At 45.8% G+C, this 21,626-nt stretch overlaps 1 protein-coding gene across 1 annotated transcript; it reads left to right on the forward strand.

Annotated features, from left to right (window-relative positions):
* Positions 1-1,613: 1,613 nt before the first annotated feature.
* LOC139751835 (beta-1,4-glucuronyltransferase 1-like) lies at positions 1,614-14,702 on the forward strand. The gene is made up of 8 exons (XM_071667458.1): positions 1,614-1,737; positions 2,626-2,750; positions 4,604-4,856; positions 7,174-7,323; positions 9,612-9,816; positions 10,318-10,517; positions 10,657-10,818; positions 14,480-14,702. The coding sequence occupies exons 2-8, from the start codon at positions 2,632-2,634 to the stop codon at positions 14,675-14,677; spliced, it is 1,287 nt and encodes a 428-aa protein (XP_071523559.1). The 5' UTR covers positions 1,614-1,737; positions 2,626-2,631; the 3' UTR covers positions 14,678-14,702.
* Positions 14,703-21,626: the final 6,924 nt, after the last annotated feature.

The following is a 21,626-nucleotide window of genomic DNA, read 5'->3' on the forward strand; positions in this document are numbered from 1 at the left end:
GGACGAGGCCATTAGGTGGGGCTAGGGGGGTTGCCTGGTACCAAAATCCCTCCCTCCTCTATTATCACTTTTTGAAAAAGAAAAACAAGAGGAAAGAGGGGGAAAGGAAAATAGATATATACATACATATGAAATTTCATCTTTCGAATGGGAATTATTGGGTATCTGGCATCACCGCTGACGTCATAGTGAGCTAACTGGAAAGCATATTTCTTTTTTTTCTTAATTATTCATATTATTTCACCAGTGTTCGTTCAATCTGGGTCACGCTGCCTGTTGTTTTCTTTTTTTTTTTTCGACATTTCTCCGAGATTAAGTAGACGTGAATGAAATTCTATGATAGAATTCGTGAGTATTTCTCCTGCGTCTGATTGGAGAGGTGGGACTTGCGTGGGGGGAAGGGGGGTGTAGGATGGTCACTATCCTCCCCTCCTGTAGTGTTACTTTGCCCACTGCAGGGAACTCGAGGAGGGGAGGCAAGGGAGGGGGTTCCCTCCACGCCTCAGTTGTGTGTTCTTGCTGCTGCTACCTTGCTAAGGCGGGAAACGGCGAAAGATATATATATATATATATATATATATATATATATATATATATATATATATATATATATATATATATATATATATATATTATTTATTTATTTATTTTGCTTTGTCGCTGTCTCCCGCGTTTGCGAGGTAGCGCAAGGAAACAGACGAAAGAATGGCCCAACCCACCCACATACAAATGTATATACATACACGTCCACACACGCAAATATACATACCTATACATTTCAATGTACACATATATATACACACATAGACATATACATATCTACACATGCACACAATTCACACTGTCTGCCTTTATTCATTCCCATCGCCACCTCGCCACAAATGGAATAACATCCCCCTCGCACCCTCATGTGTGCGAAATATATATATATATATATATATATATATATATATATATATATATATATATATATATATATATAGATAGATAGATAGATAGATAGATAGATAGATATATAGATAGTTAGATAGATAGATAGATAAGATTATATAACAAGCCACTGACACAGAACCTGACCTCCAAAACCTTCACTGACTTCCTGAATGTTATTTTTGCAAGCGTTCTTATCAGTGTCTGGGGGAAGCCATAGATTAGCTATCAGCCTCCAACGCCCACCGTCACCTTGCGATAACAAGACACACACACACACACACACACGTCTCTCTATCCACTGAAATTCAACCATTAATCTTAGATGTAGTTTGATGAACGCTCTGTTAATATACGTTTTTGAGACGCCCTCTTGTGTGTGTGTGTATTCGAGTGATGTAGATAGATTATCTCTTATCGCTCATCCTGAGCCAGTGTGATAAGATAAGATTGTAGGAGAAAGTGCATGGTGCCAGTGTTCATAGTCGCTCCACACACACACACACACACACACACACACACACACACACACACACACACACACAGACACACAAAGTCCTGTGCGCGTGTGTGTGCGTGTCTGTCTGTCTGTCTGCGCAGACGCGTGTGCACGCAGAACCACAAAACGCCACACGCGCACTCTTTCGGAACCTTGTTGCCCTTCGTTGCCGCTCCTCCCTCGTCCCCAAGGGCGAGATAGAGCCTTATCTCATTGTCTCTAGGGCCAGGGGGCCCCTCCAAAACCCCCCCAGGTCCAGTAAAGTAGAACGCCTGGGGGAGGAGGAGGAGGCGGAGGCGGAGGAGGAGGTAAGGAGTCTGGGGTGTGTCGTGTACGAGCGCCACACAGCGCCCTGCTGTGTGGCCTCCTGTGTGTGTTCTCTTGAGTTACTCAAGGCGTAAAGTACACCATCTGGACGGTAAGTGTAAGTGTATAAGTGTGTGTAAGTGTATAAGTGAGTGTAAGTTCGTGTGTATTGGTCCATTTATAGAGTTGTCACAGAGCGCGATGTGTTTACTGGTCTACTTATCTGCTTACTGCTAAGATGGGGTGGTTGTATATGTGTGATTATTACATATTTGTACATCAGGAAGGGGAGTTGTACACAGTCAGGGATGCACACGTGTGTGTATATGTGTGTTGTATGTGTGTGTGTGTGTGTGTGTGTGTGTGTTTGTGTAAAAGTGTGTATTCATGTACGTATGTATGTATGTATGTCCATGTTATGTATGTGTGTATGTATGTATGTATGTATGAATGTATGTCCATGTTCTGTATGTGTGTATGTATGCATGTATGTATGTCCATGTTCTGTATGCATGTATGTATGTCCATGTTCTGTATGCATATATGTATGTATATGTCCATTTTCTGTATGTATGTATGTATGTATGTATGTATGTATGTATTTATATGTCCATGTTCTGTATGTATGTATGTATGTATGTCCATGTTCTGTATGCATGTATGTATGTATCTATGAATGTATGTATTTATATGTTCATGTTCTGTATGTATGTATGTCCATGTTCTGTATGTATGTATGCATGTCCATGTTCTGTATGCATGTATGTATGTATATCCATGTTCTATATGTGTTATATACATGTTCAAGTCTTCCTTAATCATTCCACCATTAATACATATTTCTTTATTTACCTTTACTTATCTGTATCAAATAACGTCTTGTGTTCTAGACTGCAATGAGGGTCAAATTGTTCCCACTATCGGTACTGCTAAACGCCCTTCTGCTGCTCTACCTGCTACTCCCACGTCCGCCAGTGAAACGCGTAGTACGATCCACCCACGGCAAACCACCACAGTAAGTTATTTATCGTTATCTCCAGGTGGTTATTGATAAATGACCTCCTTCACTGATGATAAATGAAGAGATTAAAGATCTTTTTTTCTTCTTATTTCGTATTTAACAGCCTTGCTCAGCTGTATTTCTCTGCTGTATTTCTCACCAGTATTTCTCTACTGTATTTCTCAGCTGTATTTCTCTGCTATATATCTCTACTGTATTTCTCAGCTGTATTTCTCAGCTGTATTTTTCTACTGTATTTCTCTGCTGTATTTCTCAGCTGTATTTCTCAGCTGTATTTCTCTGCTGTACTTCTCTGCTGTATTTCTCTGCTGTATTTCTCTGCTGTATTTCTCTACTGTATTTCTCTACTGTATTTCTCTACTGTATTTCTCAGCTGTATTTCTCTACTGTATTTCTCAGCTGTATTTCTCAGCTGTATTTCTCTGCTGTATTTCTCAGCTGTACTTCTCAGATGTATTTCTCAGCTGTATTTCTCAGCTGTATTTCTCTGCTGTATTTCTCTACTGTATTTCTCTACTGTATTTCTCAGCTGTATTTCTCTACTGTATTTCTCTACTGTATTTCTCTACTGTATTTCTCAGCTGTATTTCTCTACTGTATTTCTCAGCTGTATTTCTCTGCTGTATTTCTCTACTGTATTTCTCTACTGTATTTCTCTACTGTATTTCTCTACTGTATTTCCCCGGTCTAGGAATCGAACCTCGAAAAACCCCCTCACGTGTGATGCCCCACACTCAGTAATGATACCGCACGCGCGTGCATGCATACCCCACACCCAGTAATGATACCGCACGCGCGTGCATGCATACCCCACACTCAGTAATGATACCGCACGCGCGTGCATGCATACCCCACACTCAGTAATGATACCGCACGCGCGTGCATGCATACCCCACACTCGGTAATGATACCGCACGCGCGTGCATGCATACCCCACACTCAGTAATGATAACGCACGCGCGTGCATGCATACCCCACACTCGGTAATGATAACGCACGCGCGTGCATGCATACCCCACACCCACTAAAACGCACGCGCATGCATGCATACCCCACACCCAGTAATGATACCGCACGCGCGTGCATACATACCCCACACCCACTAAAACGCACGCGCATGCATGCATACCCCACACCCAGTAATGATACCGCACGCGCGTGCATGCATACCCCACACTCAGTAATGATAACGCACGCGCGTGCATGCATACCCCACACCCACTAAAACGCACGCGCATGCATGCACACCCCACACCCAGTAATGATACCGCACGCGCGTGCATGCATACCCCACACTCAGTAATGATAACGCACGCGCGTGCATGCATACCCCACACTCGGTAATGATAACGCACGCGCGTGCATGCATACCCCACACCCACTAAAACGCACGCGCATGCATGCATACCCCACACCCAGTAATGATACCGCACGCGCGTGCATGCATACCCCACACCCACTAAAACGCACGCGCATGCATGCATACCCCACACCCAGTAATGATACCGCACGCGCGTGCATGCATACCCCACACTCAGTAATGATAACGCACGCGCGTGCATGCATACCCCACACCCACTAAAACGCACGCGCATGCATGCATACCCCACACCCAGTAATGATACCGCACGCGCGTGCATGCATACCCCACACCCACTAAAACGCACGCGCATGCATGCATACCCCACACCCAGTAATGATACCGCACGCGCGTGCATGCATACCCCACACTCAGTAATGATAACGCACACGCACGCGCTTGCACACTTACGTGTCTTATAGAAACCCGCCTGAGTAATGATACCGCGCACGCGCGTGCGTGCCCTTATAGAAATCGGTCCTTCCAGACATGGCGTGCCCTGGTATGACAAGATGACGACGAGCGGTGACACGCTGGGGAGAAAGATGTACCCAGACCTCCACCAGTGTGGGGGCGTCGTGTCCCTGCGCCACAGAAGGTACCAGAGGGGCGAGCACTGGGTCCTGGAGAATTACTTCCCGGCGGGTCACGCCTTCCCCTGCAACGACTCCATCACCTATACGACGCATGGCGATTATACATTCATGGAAAACCTGGAGCCCCTCACCTCCCGCTGGCAGGTGGGTGTGGAACACGCACACAGCGCACACACGAACGCGCACGCACACACACACACACGCGCGCGCGAACGCGCACGAACACACACACACACACACACTCGGTGGGTCGCGTCCTGGAACGCATGCGCACAGCGCGCACAGCACGCACGTACACGAACACACACACCCACACACTCGGTGGGTCACGTCCTGGAACGCATGTGCACGAACACGCACGTACAGCACGTACACGAACACACACACACACACACTCGGTGGGTCACGTCCTGGAACGCATGTGCACGAACACGCACGTACACGAACACACACACACACACTCGGTGGGTCACGTCCTGGAACGCATGTGCACGTACAGCACGTACACGAACACACACACGCACACACTCGGTGGGTCGCGTCCTGGAACGCATGCGCACGAACACGCACGTACACGAACACACACACACACATTCGGTGGGTCACGTCCTGGAACGCATGTGCACACAGCACGCACGCACACACACACTCGGTGGGTCGCGTCCTGGAACGCATGTGCACGAACACGCACGTACACGAACACACACACACACACTCGGTGGGTCGCGTCCTGGAACGCATGTGCACGAACACGCACGTACACGAACACACACACACACACTCGGTGGGTCGCGTCCTTTAACGCATGCGCACAGCACGAACGCACACGAACACACACACACTCGGTGGGTCGCGTCCTGGAACGCATGCGCACAGCGCGCACAGCACGAACGCACACGAACACACACACACACTCGGTGGGTCACGTCCTGGAACGCATGCACGAACGCACAGCACGCACGAACACACACACACACGAACACACTCGGCTGCCTTCATACTGAACCCCACGAACCCAACCCCCCCCCCCCTCTTCGTCCACACTATCGCACTACGTCATACGTGACGTCAGACACTCACTCACACTGACCCCTTCCCCCCCCCCCCTGTTCGTCCACACTGTCGCACTACGTCATACGTGACGTCAGACACTCACTCACACTATACGCTTTTCGTAACCTGGCCATCATCCATCTCGACCGCATTCTTTCTCATGAATTTGGAATATCTTATTTCTCTTGTCTTTTTTTTCTTTTGATGGTCCTAATGAAGACGTATGTATGTACTCAAAAGAGAGACTGTGTGTTACCCAAAGTATTGAAAATGATTTTGAATTGTAGATTGGCCACGGAATGAGAGAGAGAGAGAGAGAGAGAGAGAGAGAGAGAGAGAGAGAGAGAGAGAGAGAGAGAGAGAGAGAGAGAGAGAGAGATCCGTGTCAATATGAGAGAAATCGGTGAGAAAATATACACTGAAGTATACACTAACATTTCTGACGAAGTCTGTGTGTAAAATACTAAGTAAAAAAAGAAAAGAGATCATCAGGAAACAAATGAATTTAATTATTTCCACAGGGGAAAAAAGGACTACAGTTCAGAAGGAGAAAGATCATACATGTCTGGTCTTGTGTGAATTCTACGAGAGAGTGAGCTCCCCATTTGCATGTCTGGTCTTGTGTGAATTCTACGAGAGAGTGAGCTCCCCCATTTGCATGTCTGGTCTCATATGAATTCTACGAGAGAGTGAGCTCCCCCATTTTTTTTGCAGACCAAAAGATATTGATGGATGGCTTTGTGTGTGTGTTCTTAGACTTCCACAAGGCATGTTGTACAGTCCCACATGGGGCGTGGGGGAGAAACGATAGATTTTATATCTGGCTTAAGTAAGAATAAACTGTCTTTTCGTTAATCTTCAATGATCTTAAGTGGAATGGATCAAGAGATGCATGTTAGAGGAACCTTTCCCTCAGTGAGGTTGGGGGATAACTGGCGTACCGAAAGGTTCGCTCCTGGCACCTCTCTTGTTCACGTTCTCAGTAAATGTGTCATCAACAGACCTGCAATTATACCTGGTTTGGTATGCCGGTGATGCCAAGGGCATGAGAAGAGTGAGAAATGACTAGGATTTTTGTATAGAATTATTAGAAGAAAATACAACTAGGGGGAAACGAGTACTTAAGGGTATTTCAGAGTTGGATAGACTGTTGAGCCAGAGGGAGAGGTGGTATGGGGAGTTGCCCTCAGCTATAACCCCTGTTTACCATAGTGTTTAGATCATATTTATGGATAGCCTCAATATGGACCATAAGGTCGACTGTTGTATGACCTTCCCATGCATTTCTCATGTAACTTTCCCAATGTACTCCCATGCATTTCTCATGTAACTTTCCAGTGTACTCCCATGCATTTCGCATGCACTCTTCCCTCCTCCCCCATGTACTCCCATGCATGTCCATTCTCAGGGCCCCGTTAGCATGGCTATCTACGCCCCAGGGAAGGACTTCGAAGCCACCATAGATGCCATTGTCTTCCTGAGGAGTTGTGGTTCGCAGGATATTAAGAAATTCGTCTCCTTTCATCTCATCTTCCCTACTTCCCATTTTCCAGATGAGGTTTGTGTCCAACCCGCACCTATATATATATATATATATATATATATATATATATATATATATATATATATATATATATATATATAAATCCTTTTGTAGATCTAAGAACGTCATGGGTTTCACCGCACACACACACACACACACACACACACACACACACACATACATACATACATACATACATACATACATACATACACACACACACACACACACACACACACACACACACACACATCTTACCACTCCAGGGGAAAAAAAAGATTTAATGGTTGTCCAATTAAGGGAAAAGTTAAGCAAAATGGGTCTTTCTTGTTGCTCTTAATCCCCTAGTTAGTGTTGGCCTGACCCACCCTAACGAGGCAGTTGGCTCATCAGCCCCCGAGACGCTTTCTCGATAATCCGACTGTGAGGATGTACGATAATACCACTGTGAAGGCGTACGATAACCCCACAGTGAAGGTGTACAATGATTCCAGAGTGAATGTGTACGATAATCGTAGAGTGAAGCTACACGTTATTTCAACAGTGAACATGTACGATATTTCATTAGTGAAGGCGTACGATAATCCACCTTGAAGACATACGGTAATCCCACAGTAAAGGCGTACGATGCTCCCACAGTGAAGGCATACGACACTCCCACAAGTGAAGGCGTACGATACTTCCACAAGTGAAGGCGTACGATACTCCCACAAGTGAAGGCGTACGATAATTATCCATCACTGAAGACGTTCGCCAGAAGTACGAGAGATGATCCAATGGCGGCGTACGATAATCCGATAGCCAAGGCGTACGGTAATCCCACAGTGAGGATGTACGATAAAGATAAGAGAGATAAGCCTGTCTTAAGGACAGTAGAGCAGTCATTAAGCCTCTTTCTCTCCTACGTCGCGAGGTAGTTAAGTTGCCAACGACCTCTTTTCTCAAATTGTTTCATGTTGATGTATTTATTCTTTTCGTTCTCGCTGATCACAAGATTATGAACTTGATTGTTTACTTCGGGATGGACGTTCCTTTAGTCTTGTCATGAACTGATTAATTTTCTAATCATTTTCGGCTTTTACTTTTATCGATTTATTTCTGTTTATAGTTAAGCTATCGTACTTGAAGGTTTAAGTTATCGTACTTGAAGGGTTAAGCTATCGTACTTGAAGGGTTAAGTTATCGTACTTGAAGGGTTAAGCTATCGTACTTGAAGGGTTAAGTCATCGTACTTGAAGTGATTCAGTCGTTGTACTCAAAGGGGTTCAGTCACTAAAAGGGGTTAAGTCGTTATGCTCAGAGGGGTTCAGTTATCGTACTCAAAAGGGTTCAGTCATCGTACTCAAAGGGGTTCAGCCATCGTACTCAGGGTAGTTAAGTTGACGTACTTGTTCCCCAAACCTAGTCATTTGATGTAAGTCTCTTTAACCCAACCCATCATCTTGTATAACTCCATTACCTCCACAATATGTCAATTATATTTTCTCCCCATTCATGCTTTTATCAACCATTATATTCTTCTATTATCTGACACTCCTGATGTCTTCCTAAATGTCGTATGATTTTGACTTTTATTTCATTTCTTTGTGTCTCAACTCTAGCAGTGGTGTGTCTGCCACCTCGCAGTAGAGTTTCTCCAGGTACCAGATGACCCTCAGTGTTTACAGCTGATCATTATTTTCCATCATCGTTTCGTCCATTCTTTCTTCTTCTTCTTCGTCTTCTTCTTCTTCTTCTTCTTCTTCTTCTTCTTCTTCTCTCTGTCTCATCTGCTTATCCCTGGCGGTGTGTCGAATCACAGGTTCAGTCGACCGTAGAAGCTCTTGTTTCCAGTAACTCGTCGTATTTCCTTCTATAACGCACACACACACACACACACACACACACACACACACACACACACACACACACACATATACATAAATAAATGAATATATATACATATATATATCTCCACATTCTCATTATACATTCTCCCTTATCTCCTCCTGTCTTTTCTCGTAGTCTCCGTCTAATCTCTGGCTCTGTTCCCTCTTATTTGTCCCGTCATATCGCCTGTCCAATCAGACGTCTCCTGTACCTGACTATGACCACATTCCCCTAGTTGACCCAGGAACCCCTTGTTTACTACCTGTACAAAACCAGTTCTCGACTCCCTCACTCACTCACACACGCGCGCGCCACCATCTCATCATCTGTTCTCTCTCTCTCTCTCTCTCTCTCTCTCTCTCTCTCTCTCTCTCTCTCTCTCTCTCTCTCTCTCTCTCTCTCTCTCCTATCCTTCGTCTCTCCCTTACCCGCAGATCCCGACGCAGGAGGACCTGGCTGAGAGGGAGGTCGACTGCGAGCAGAGGCCAGCAATGCCGGTCAACGGGACGACTTACCGCCTCCAGGGAGGTCTTCTCTACCCGATCAACGTGGCCAGGAACGCAGCCAGGGAAGCGGCTCGTACTTACTTCGTCTTGGCTTCAGATGTGGAGCTCTACCCGTCCACCGGCCTAGCGCCAGGTATACATAAGGGTCGTGTGGGTGGGTGTGTGTGAGGGTGAGGGTGAGGGAGGGTGTGTGTGTGTGTGGGTGAGGGAGGATGTGTGGGTGTGAGGGTGAGGGAGGGAGGGTGTGTGTGTGTGAGGGTGAGGGAGGATGTGTGTGTGTGTGTGTGGGTGAGGGAGGGTGTGTGTGTGTATGTGTGTGAGGGTGAGGGAGGGTGTGTGTGTGTGTGTGGGTGAGGGAGGGTGTGTGTGTGTGTGTGGGTGAGTGGGAGGGTGTGTGTGTGTGTGTGTGTGTGTGTGTGAGGGAGGGAGGGAGGTGCGTAAAACTTCGCCCATCTCCCACGTTAGCGCCAGGTATACATAGGGTCGTGTGTGAGGGATCAGCTAGGGCTTTTGAGGGCTTCGACATCAAAGGGGATAAGCAAATTATCTCAAAAAGATAAAAATTTTCTCAAAAAAAAAATGAAAAAAAAATAACGTATTATAGTAGTCACCTCTCAACCCGTTTTCTTTCCAGAGTTCTTCAAGATGCTTCGGAAACCTGACGCTTCCCCAACGGTCAATCCTCGGGTATATGTGCTGCCAGTCTTCGAGGTGAAGATGGGCGAGCAGCCGCCTTTGACCAAGACAGAGTTGAAGAAAATGTTGTGGAAAAAGAAGGCAATTGTGTTTCACCAGCATGTGTGCAAAATGTGCCACACCGTGCCCAAATCAATGGTACGTACGACCTACAATCCCATGATTTAGGTATTAGAATGAGCCCTTGAGGTCTTATATAGTCGTATAGTCCATAGTTGTATAGCATGCTCCTCACACGGAGGGATAACTCACTCACTCTTGCCTCTGGCACTTGCAGAAATGGACGAGATCCCCAGTCAAACCGGGGCTCTCGGTGTTCCATATAGGCAAGCGACATGCCCCGTACAGCAAGTGGGAACCTATCTACGTGGGCACGAACAAGGAGCCTTTGTACGACGAGAGGTTGTCTTGGGAAGGGAAGAGTGACAAAATGACGCAGGTAATTTGTGTGTGTATGTGTGTGTGTCTTGGGAAGGGAAGAGCGACAGAATGACGCAGTTAATTGGTCTACGTGTGTGTGTGTGTGTGTGTGTGTGTTTTATCCCTAGTGATAGGTAGAGACAGAGGGCTACTACCCACGTATTTCCTACGTGTCGTAGAAGGAGAGGCTTAAGAGAGAGGGAGGGGGGAAGAGCAGGTACATCTACCATGGCGCGTTTGATACTCAAACGCACCCTCAACTTTTTTTCCCCTTGGCGCGTACGTCAATTCTCGTACTTAATCCTCATGTCCGTGTCTACGTCCGTCTGACCCTTTTTGTCAAACCTAACTTATTCTAACTTGATTGTGACCTGACTTGACCTCGTCTACATTGCTGTGTTCCAGGTCTGTTTGGTCTCTACCTCATGTCACCCCAGACCATGTTTATTTTTCCTCCTCTCTATTCGTTTGAATAACGTCATTGTGTCTACTGTTGCGCCATGTCTTTAATAGTCTCATCACTTCTGCATTCTTGCTAACCATACACGTGTACAGCGTAAACCATGAATATTTGATGGTACAAACATATGTACTTGTGGGTCAATAAATAATATGTTTCTAGGTCTGCAAACGAAATACATCTGGGTCTAACAGACCCCACATTTCTAGTTCTGCAAACCACACACACCGAGGTCCACAGACCACATACTTCTGGATCTACAAACCACACACACTCGGACCCCACAGACCTACATACATCTGGTTCTACGAACCACATACATCTGGGTCATACACATCGCCCCCGGCAAACGTATCTATAAACATTTGGCCCATCCTGATAGATATGTTCGACTTCGCTATTCGCCAATCCCAGGGAACGCCCAGTAACTCACCTTGGTGTGTGTGTGTGTGTGTGTATTGCACACCAGACTCATTTCCAGTGTTTATTACACCCTCCATCATGGCGTGCGCAGTTATTACGTTCCATTCCTCTTCTTTCTGTTCATTAGTTGCTCGTCCCTTCTCGCCGGTATACTGTGGTGAGTATACGCGAACACCTCGAGTGTATATGTGTGTGGGTTCGAACCCCGCGCAGCAGCCGCTGGGCGTCTGTCTTTGGTTTTTCTTCTCCCCTTCTTGTCCTTCTTGTAATTTCGGGTAGGTCGAGTCTCTTGGGCGCTTACGATCCTACACTCTCGTATGTCCCTGCCATTACGATCCTACATACACACTCGTATGCTACTGCTATTACGATCCTACATACACACTCGTATGCCACTGCTATTACGATCCTACATACACACTCGTATGCCATTACGATCCTACATACACACTCGTATGCCACTGCTATTACGATCCTACATACACACTCGTATGCTACTGCTATTACGATCCTACATACACACTCGTATGCACTGCTATTACGATCCTACATACACACTCGTATGCCACTGCTATTACGATCCTACATACACACTCGTATGCACTGCTATTACGATCCTACATACACACTCGTATGCCATTACGATCCTACACACTGCCATTCTTCTGTTGAAAAAGGACGAGGAATTGGGATTAGATTCCAAAGAAAAATATATGTGTTTGTGTCTCAGTGCCTTACTGTTCGGTTCTAAACCCTTTTTCCCCTCTCCCTCTCATTTCTCTTTTACCTTCTGTTTGGCTGCAAACTCCACTCCACTCAACAACACGTCGATGTATTCTATATATATATATATTTTCTTTTTCGTCTAGGCTTTGCTTCCCCATCGAGCCAGGATTTCACAATGTCTGTTCCCCAGCTAACACACTCACTCCACAGTTGATACACTTCAGCCTTACTGCTCGTCAAGCCAGAAGAACGTCAAATACAACTGTATTGCTTCTGTTCGCCTTTGGTTTGTTTCTCTCTCTCTCTCTCTCTCTCTCTCTCTCTCTCTCTCTCTCTCTCTCTCTCTCTCTCTCTCTCTGTAGTTTATGTTATTTACTTCAACATTTTTTTTCTCTCTCTAGTCTTTTGGGCCATGTATTGCGCTCCTATCTTGTGTGTTATATTCCCCGAACACATTTTCCAATTTTTAATGTCTTCTCTCCCCCCAGCGCTGACACCCAGTTCATAAACCCAGACAGATATACTTCCCATTCAATTCCTCTCATCTTTCCTCATTCCTCTCGCGTCTCACGTCTCCCCTTGGTAGTTTTCCCACTCCAGAAATGATAAACATTTCCTGAGAGAGAGAGAGAGAGAGAGAGAGAGAGAGAGAGAGAGAGAGAGAGAGAGAGGCTGCAGAGTCCTTACCCACACGACCTTCCAGGACCTTTTCCCCCCATGGAATCCAGTTCATCTGTGGAAGCAAGCGGGCCACGGCTTACTAACCCTATATGATCGCAGTGCACGTCCCCTCTATATCATCTGTGTTGAGAGTGTTCTTTCCTCATCCCCTGCCATCAGTGAAAGTTCATGTCCCATCCTTCCCATCTATGGCAGTCTATGTCCCATCCTTCCCATCTGTGGCAGTCCATGTCCCATCCTTCCCATCTATGGCAGTCCATGTCTCATCTTTCCCATCTATGGCAGTCCATGTCCCATCCTTCCCATCTGTGGCACTCCATGTCCCATCTTTCCCATCTATGGCAATCCATATATAGAACTCTCCTGTTGGTGTTTATTCGCTGTTTTCTAGAACTTCCGTGTTCGTGTTTACCGTCATCAAGTGTATAAAAGTTTCGTCAAAGAACCCGCTTCGAAGGACTCCATCCCATCCTTCCCCTGTTACTGAATGGAGCGCAGCCTTGGTCCTGGGGTGGTTGGGGGGGGGGCTACGACCCCTTTCAGAAAGGGCTCTTTGGAGAGGGAGGGGGGGGGAGAGAAGGAGGGGGAGTAATGATATAATGAATGAATGAAAGTGTGCGTTCATATGCACTATACTCGTATTCATATACATTTATGTGTATATATATATATATATATATATATATATATATATATATATATATATATGTATATATATATATATATATATATATATATATATATATATATATATATATATATATATATATATATATATATTGACCCAAGTGGCATAGTCGAAACAGACAGTCCCCCCCCCTACACCCACCCCCAATTAAACCCATCCCTGATTAAACAAATGACTATTTAACTGAGGGTAATCGGGGGCCTTCAAAGGGGCAATTAGGGCCCCCACCCACCCCAAGAAAAAGAGTCAAAGAGTCCCTCTACTTTCCAAGATGCAGGAATTCATACAGCCTCTATATATATATATATATATATATATATATATATATATATATATATATATATATATATATATATATTGGAAAGGATCACAATTTTGCGCGTGATCAAGATATTCCTATGAGTCCACGGGGAAAATGAAACACGAAAAATTCCCAAGTGCACTTTCGTGTAATAATCACATCATCAGGGGAGACACAAGAGAGAAATATAACAGTCAGTATATCAACTGACTGTTTAATATTTCTCTCTTGTGTCTCCCCTGATGATGTGATTATTACACGAAAGTGCACTTGGGAATTTTTCGTGTTTCATTTTCCCCCGTGGACTCATAGGAATATATATATATATATAAAAGTTTTTCTATCGAGGTGAGTTCTTAATACCGCCATGTTTACGCGACCGCGTGTGTCCACCCCCACAGATGTACGCGCTGTGCACACAAGACTACGAGTTCCACATTCTGGACAACGCCTTCCTCGTACACAAACCCGGCATCAAGAAGAGGCAGAAGAACCCAGCGAGAGGCGTCCTGGTCGACCAACAGAATGCGGTCATCAAAGAGGAAATGGTCCCACAGTACAAGAGGTTATTTGGCAACAGAACAAAATGTGTGTTGTGAATAAACAGGGGGAAGAGTTCGAGAACTGGTGTTTTCTTTTTTTGTTTTTGAATTGGGGTGTGGTAGAGGGGGGGTTCTGGTGTTTTCTTTTTTGTTTTTGTGAGTTTTTTTTAATTGGTGGTGTGGGGTGGGAAAGGTGTTGTATGATGTGACATAGCTGTATGAGAACCCAGACCCTTCTCGTGTGTGGTGCATGGGTTGGAGGGGTGGTTGGCTGCCCATGTGTATGAGGCTTTTAACATCTCTGCCCACAGCTCCTGACATCTCTCCCACAGCTCCTAACATCCCTCCCACAGCTCCTAACATCTCTACCACAGCTCTTGACATCTCTCCCACAGCTCCTGACATCTTTGTCACAGCTCCTGACATCTCTACCATAGCTCCTAACATCTCTCCCACAGCTCGTAACATCTCTCCCACAGCTCCTAACATCCCTCCCACAGCTCCTAACATCCCTCCCACAGCTCCTAACATCTCTCCCATAGCTCCTAACATCTCTCCCACAGCTCCTAACATCCCTCCCACAGCTCCTAACATCTCTCCCATAGCTCCTAACATCTCTCCCACAGCTCCTAACATCTCTCCCACAGCTCCTAACTTCCCTCCCACAGCTCCTAACGAAATAATCCAGGTTCGCCTTATCGCCTGCATTATGAAAAATAAAGTGTATTTAATGATCAGGTAATTGAATATGTATAAACATTTGGATGACAAGTAAGGAATGCTTGACCTCATTCTCTCGAGGACAACAAGCAGTACGACCCTTGGACACGACAGCACGACCCATTGAACAGGACGTTACGACCCCTTGAGCTACGAAAGTGTACGATCGTTATGGGTGTGGTTACGTGTCGTGTGACCTTTGGCCTCGCCATCATTGCTGAGGGTCGTACCGTCGTGTGCTCAAAGGGGTCGTCTTGTCGTGCTCAAGGGTCGTACCGTCGTGTGCTCAAGGGGGGAGGAGGATCGAACCGACGTGTTCAAGACTCCAGAGATGAAATGGTCGTTCTTGCGAACCGACGTGTTCAAGACTCCAGAGATGAAATGGTCGTTCTTGCAGACGAAGTGACCCCTTAAGATACCGGGTAACAAGATGGTCTATCCAGTTCACACGGCTTCGCCTGAGTCTCATCTAGAAGTGAACTCGAGGTAGACTTTACGTCAGGAGAGAAGAGGACATGGCTGAGGGTCTGTTAGCTGGTGGTAGTGAGGATGTAGGATGTGGTGGTGTTAGATGGATGTATAGTTGTGTGAGGCGCAGCTGGAGAAGCTGGGGTGTGTGGATGGCTCCAGTCAGGGGAAAGATTGAAGCACAGTTGTTTTGGAGATGGTTCGTGTAGTTAAAGGAGCAGAAAGAATGGCTTGCTGAAGTCAAGCAAACCCACTTGCATTGAAGCAAGATTGCTTGCCTCTCTGAATAGCAATTTTGTAATGATTCTGAGCAGGAAATCGAGTACAAATTAGCTTCAGGAGGATATAGCAAAGAGAAGCGAACAGTTTTATATTCCGGTGTTCTATGACCTAGACACAGAGCTGGGCTGTTTCAAACGACGTTTGACGAAGTATTGTAAGAGGTGTCTGAATGTCTTCAGGTGACCATACCCCCGTCATGTTGCTCTCTCATTCCATTTTTTCTTTCTTCTGTTCGACCTTTAGGAAGATCATTCTTCAACGAAACATAACAACGTTGATTGGCTGGACTCTCTTATGTTGACCGAGTTCGTAGTTTCTCCTCCCTAATGCCATCTATCGAGGGGAAAGCGTCATTAGAATAACGAATATCCAAAGCATGATTTCATCTACCTCATTTCCTTTCCTTTTTTTTTTTTTTTTAATTTCACCACACCTTTCACTCTCTTCTGCTACGTGGCATGTCCAAATCTGCTTCCCAAAAGCTAAGGGTCATTTGCTGCTGAAGTCAGTAGCTGTTCCAAGCGTGTGGGGAGGTCTATTTACCCCAAGCCTGGAGCATATTTAAGATGGTACTTATTTCCACATCTGTTAGCCAGAGTGTATTCAAAGGCTTTCCATATTGTTAACGCTCTTGCACTCGTCCCTCTGTTCATCCATCTTTTCTGTCCAATTTGATGGTGTTTCTCTCTCTCTCTTTTACAGGTATTACTTTGGCCACTACTCTAGAGAGAGGCATTTCTATATACCTTACTCCCTAAACCCTCTGGGCTCATAGCAGACGACATTCTGCTGCTTCATATAGTTTCTGTGTTGGGACCAGCCACACGGGGAATAGCCTTTGTAATACGTTCTTTCCTCGTGAGGTAAATATGTGGAATTCCTCTTCCATATGATATTTCTCTCTCTCTCTCTCTCTCTCTCTCTCTCTCTCTCTCTCTCTCTCTCTCTCTCTCTCTCTCTCTCTCTCTCTCTCTCTCCTCCCACCACTCCACTTCTACACTTCCCTACGTACGAGACATGGATCTCTCCCTCCCTCCCATACGCCTGTGGAGTGGAGACTCATACCTCTTTTGATATCCTGTTATCTTATCAGTTCAGCCGACGTTGCTATGGTGTGACGAGTATACTTGCCACTTGGGCAATGGAATTTCACCTCGCTATTTTCCCCCTACGAACGCCAGTGAATGTTGTTCTTGTTGTACGAGTTTCTGATGAATTCTGAGAGCATCTTGTTGTGTAAACAGGCCTCTCCCCTCCTGTCTCTTAAATGAAGAGGCGTAAGGGAAGAAATAAATACGTGGTGATTTACCTGAAGTTGCAAATTGCCAGTGGAATTGTTAAGGGAAGGTACTGAAGTTGCAAATTGCCAGTCGAATCGTTAAGGGAAGGTAGTGAAGTTGCAAATTGCCAGTCGAATTGTTAAGGGAAGGGAAGGAGGTGGAGGTGGAGGAGGTCAGTTTTGCCATAAACACGAGCCTCAGTTAAAAGCCCCGATAAATGAATTATTTTGCCCCACGAAGCAATGGTCCGTACAGCAGTTCGCATGTAGTAACTAGCGTCGCCATTGGCCCCTCAGGTTGTATTACGTAACTACGCCGTTTTGGATGATTATAGTGCTCCACTCGGCAGCAGTTGTGGGAGAATGTGAGGTGGTGAGGGCAATTGTATTTGGCCCTCCCTTGGATGCCATCTTTGGGGCCCTCGTATTTCCTACTGTGATAATGGTAACGCTTTTAATTTGAGCCTTTTTCGGGGTAAAGTTGAATTGCCTCGTTGTAGTTAGAGATGAAAACTAATATTCATTATTGTGGAGGAAATTTGGTAGGAGCTGTGTGTATAAACCTTTTATATATATATATATATATATATATATATATATATATATATATATATATATATATATATATATATATATTTGAATAACCTCATTTTAGGTCGTTGTACTCGACCAGGACGACCTGTACGACCAGTCGTTGTAGTCGACCAGGACGACCTGTACGACCAGTCGTCGGGATGAGGTCGTTGTACTCGACCAGGACGATCTGTACGACCAGACGAGGTCGTTGTAGTCGACCAGGACGACCTGTACTACCAGTCGTCAGGGGGATGAGGTCGTTGTAGTCGACCAGGTCCACCTGTACGACCAGTCGTCAGGGACAAGAGGTCGTTGTAGTCGACCAGGACGACCAGTCGTCGGATATAAGAGGTCGTTATAGTCGACTAGGTCCACCTGTACGACCAGTCGTCAGGGACAAGAGGTCGTTGTAGTCGACCAGGAAGACCTGTACGACCAGTCGTCAGGGACAAGAGGTCGTTGTAGTCGACCAGGACGACCTGTATGACCAGTCGTCGGAGACGAGAGGTCGTTGTAATCGACCTGTACGACCAGTCGTCAGGGACAAGAGGTCGTTGTAGTCGACCACGTCCACCTATACGACCAGTCGTCGGATATAAGAGGTCGTCGTAGTCGACCAGTACGACCAGTCGTCAGGGACAAGAGGTCGTTGTAGTCGACAGGACGACCAGTCGTCGGGGATGAGGTCGTTGTAGTCGACCAGGACGACCTGTACGACCAGTCGTTGGGATGAGGTCGTTGTAGTCGACAGGACGACCAGTCGTTGGGATGAGGTCGTTGTCGACCAGGACGACATGTACGACCAGTCGTCGGAGACGAGAGGTCGTTGTAATCGACCTGTACGACTAGTCGTCAGGGACAAGAGGTCGTTATAGTCGACTTCGTCCACCTATACGACCAGTCGTCGGATATAAGAGGTCGTTGTAGTCGACCAGGACGACCAGTCGTCAGGGACAAGAGGTCGTTGTAGTCGACCTGTACGACCAGTCGTCAGGGATAAGAGGTCGTTATAGTCGACCAGGTCCACCTGTACGACCAGTCGTCGGATACAAGAGGTCGTTGTAGTCGACCAGGTCCACCTATACGACTAGTCGTCAGGGACAAGAGGTCGTTGTAGTCGACCAGGACGACCTGTACGACCAGTCGTTGGGATGAGGTCGTTGTCGACCAGGACGACATGTACGACCAGTCGTCGGAGACGAGAGGTCGTTGTAATCGACCTGTACGACCAGTCGTCAGGGACAAGAGGTCGTTGTAGTCGACCAGGTCCACCTGTACGACCAGTCGTCGGATATAAGAGGTCGTTGTAGTCGACCAGGACGACCTGTACGACCAGTCGTCGGATATAAGAGGTCGTTATAGTCGACCAGGACGACCAGTCGTCAGGGATAAGAGGTCGTTGTAGTCGACCAGGACGACCAGTCGTCAGGGACAAGAGGTCGTTGTAGTCGACCAGGACGACCAGTCGTCAGGGACAAGAGGTCGTTGTAGTCGACCAGGACGACCAGTCGTCAGGGATAAGAGGTCGTTGTAGTCGACCAGGACGACCAGTACGACCAGGGCCCAGGCTGGTGTTGAGACGGATGTCTGACTTGGGATTTCCTAAGGTCACTGGGTCGTGACATCATGGTCGATCTCGCGCTCCCAGGGTCGAACCCTCCGCCCGCCTCTCTCTCTCTCTCTCTCTCTCTCTCTCTCTCTCTCTCTCTCTCTCTCTCTCTCTCTCTATCTCTCTCAAATTTGTACCTATGTTTTTTTTACCTATCTATCATTTCAACTATCTATCTACCTATCTATCTGAAATTCGTACCTATGTTTTTTTTTATACCTATCTATCATTTCATCTATCTATCTATCTATCTATCGCTCTATTTGTCTATCCCTTGTTATTCTACTACCTTTCTGCCTCACACGAATGTCCTCCATGGTCGTTCTTGCAGCGCTCAGAAAGCCGGCCACGTCCACCGGGCGGGATCAAAGGTCTAAAAGGGCGTTGATGTGGGCGTATATATATATATATATATATATATATATATATATATATATATATATATATATATATATATATATTCCTACGAGTCCACGGGGAAAATGAAACACGATAAATTCCCAAGTGCACTTTCGTGTAATAATCACATTATATATATATATATATATATATATATATATATATATATATATATATATATATATATATATATGAGCCAAATCATGGCTACCAACAGCTGCTAATCGGGGAGAAGAGATACGAGCGAGTGAAATGTTGTGATAATAGATATCAAGACGTATGATATAGGGTATTCTCATATTGTATACTCTTAAGAACGTGTGTGTGTGTGTAGATTACTCCAGTATGGGGGGAATTACCCAACCCAGGTGCTCAGCCATCACCTAGACCACGTAAGACCCTTCTGAAAGAGGTTGTTACAGCATCACACTCGCCACCGATACCTCACGTCACCAGAGATCCCCCTAGCTGACCTGTGGCCTCTTAGCAGGGTCGCCGTTTTCTTTAACCATGGGGGGGCTTAATTATAGCTGAGACTTTAAGAACCTGCAAGAAGGGCCACACAATCCATGGAGGGGAAACGATGGGAGGGATTCGAGTTCGAGATCCGGTAGTATATAAAGAGAGAAATAGCATTTGCCTTTTTTTGTCTTTCAGCTCTTGCATCTCTCTTGACCTCCTGCCGCTTTCTCTTGTACATCTCTCAATCACACGCACTCCTTCCTTGCAAGTATTGTCCAAAAACCTGTCTTTCTTCTCTTAGTCTTATCAAATATAGTAGAATGAAATCTTAATGGTGATATATATATATATATATATATATATATATATATATATATATATATATATTTTTTTTTTTTTTTTTTTTTTATACTTTGTCGCTGTCTCCCGCGTTTGCGAGGTAGCGCAAGGAAACAGACGAAAGAAATGGCCCCCCCCCCCCCCATACACATGTACATACACACGTCCACACACGCAAATATACATACCTACACAGCTTTCCATGGTTTACCCCAGACGCTTCACATGCCTTGCTTCAATCCACTGACAGCACGTCAACCCCTGTATACCACATGACTCCAATTCACTCTATTTCTTGCCCTCCTTTCACCCTCCTGCATGTTCAGGCCCCGATCACACAAAATCTTTTTCACTCCATCTTTCCACCTCCAATTTGGTCTCCCTCTTCTCCTCGTTCCCTCCACCTCCGACACATATATCCTCTTGGTCAATCTCTCCTCACTCATTCTCTCCATGTGCCCAAACCATTTCAAAACACCCTCTTCTGCTCTCTCAACCACGCTCTTTTTATTTCCACACATCTCTCTTACTCTTACGTTACTTACTCGATCAAACCACCTCACACCACACATTGTCCTCAAACATCTCATTTCCAGCACATCCATCCTCCTGCGCACATCTCTATCCATAGCCCACGCCTCGCAACCATACAACATTGTTGGAACCACTATTCCCTCAAACATACCCATTTTTGCTTTCCGAGATAATGTTCTCGACTTCCACACATTTTTCAAGGCTCCCAAAATTTTCGCCCCCTCCCCCACCCTATGATCCACTTCCGCTTCCATGGTTCCATCCGCTGACAGATCCACTCCCAGATATCTAAAACACTTCACTTCCTCCAGTTTTTCTCCATTCAAACTCACCTCCCA

Source organism: Panulirus ornatus, chromosome 12 (assembly GCF_036320965.1).
Source record: "Panulirus ornatus isolate Po-2019 chromosome 12, ASM3632096v1, whole genome shotgun sequence".
Classification (NCBI taxonomy): domain Eukaryota; kingdom Metazoa; phylum Arthropoda; class Malacostraca; order Decapoda; family Palinuridae; genus Panulirus; species Panulirus ornatus.

What these genes read in the sequence shown, in the direction of transcription:
- LOC139751835 (XM_071667458.1), top strand. Translation starts at nt 2,632, where the DNA reads ATGAGGGTCAAATTGTTCCCACTATCGGTACTGCTAAACGCCCTTCTG. An exon ending in ACACCGTGCCCAAATCAATG is followed by an intron (nt 10,518 to 10,656) that starts GTACGTACGACC and finishes TGGCACTTGCAG; the next exon opens with AAATGGACGAGATCCCCAGT. An exon ending in AGAGTGACAAAATGACGCAG is followed by an intron (nt 10,819 to 14,479) that starts GTAATTTGTGTG and finishes CCACCCCCACAG; the next exon opens with ATGTACGCGCTGTGCACACA.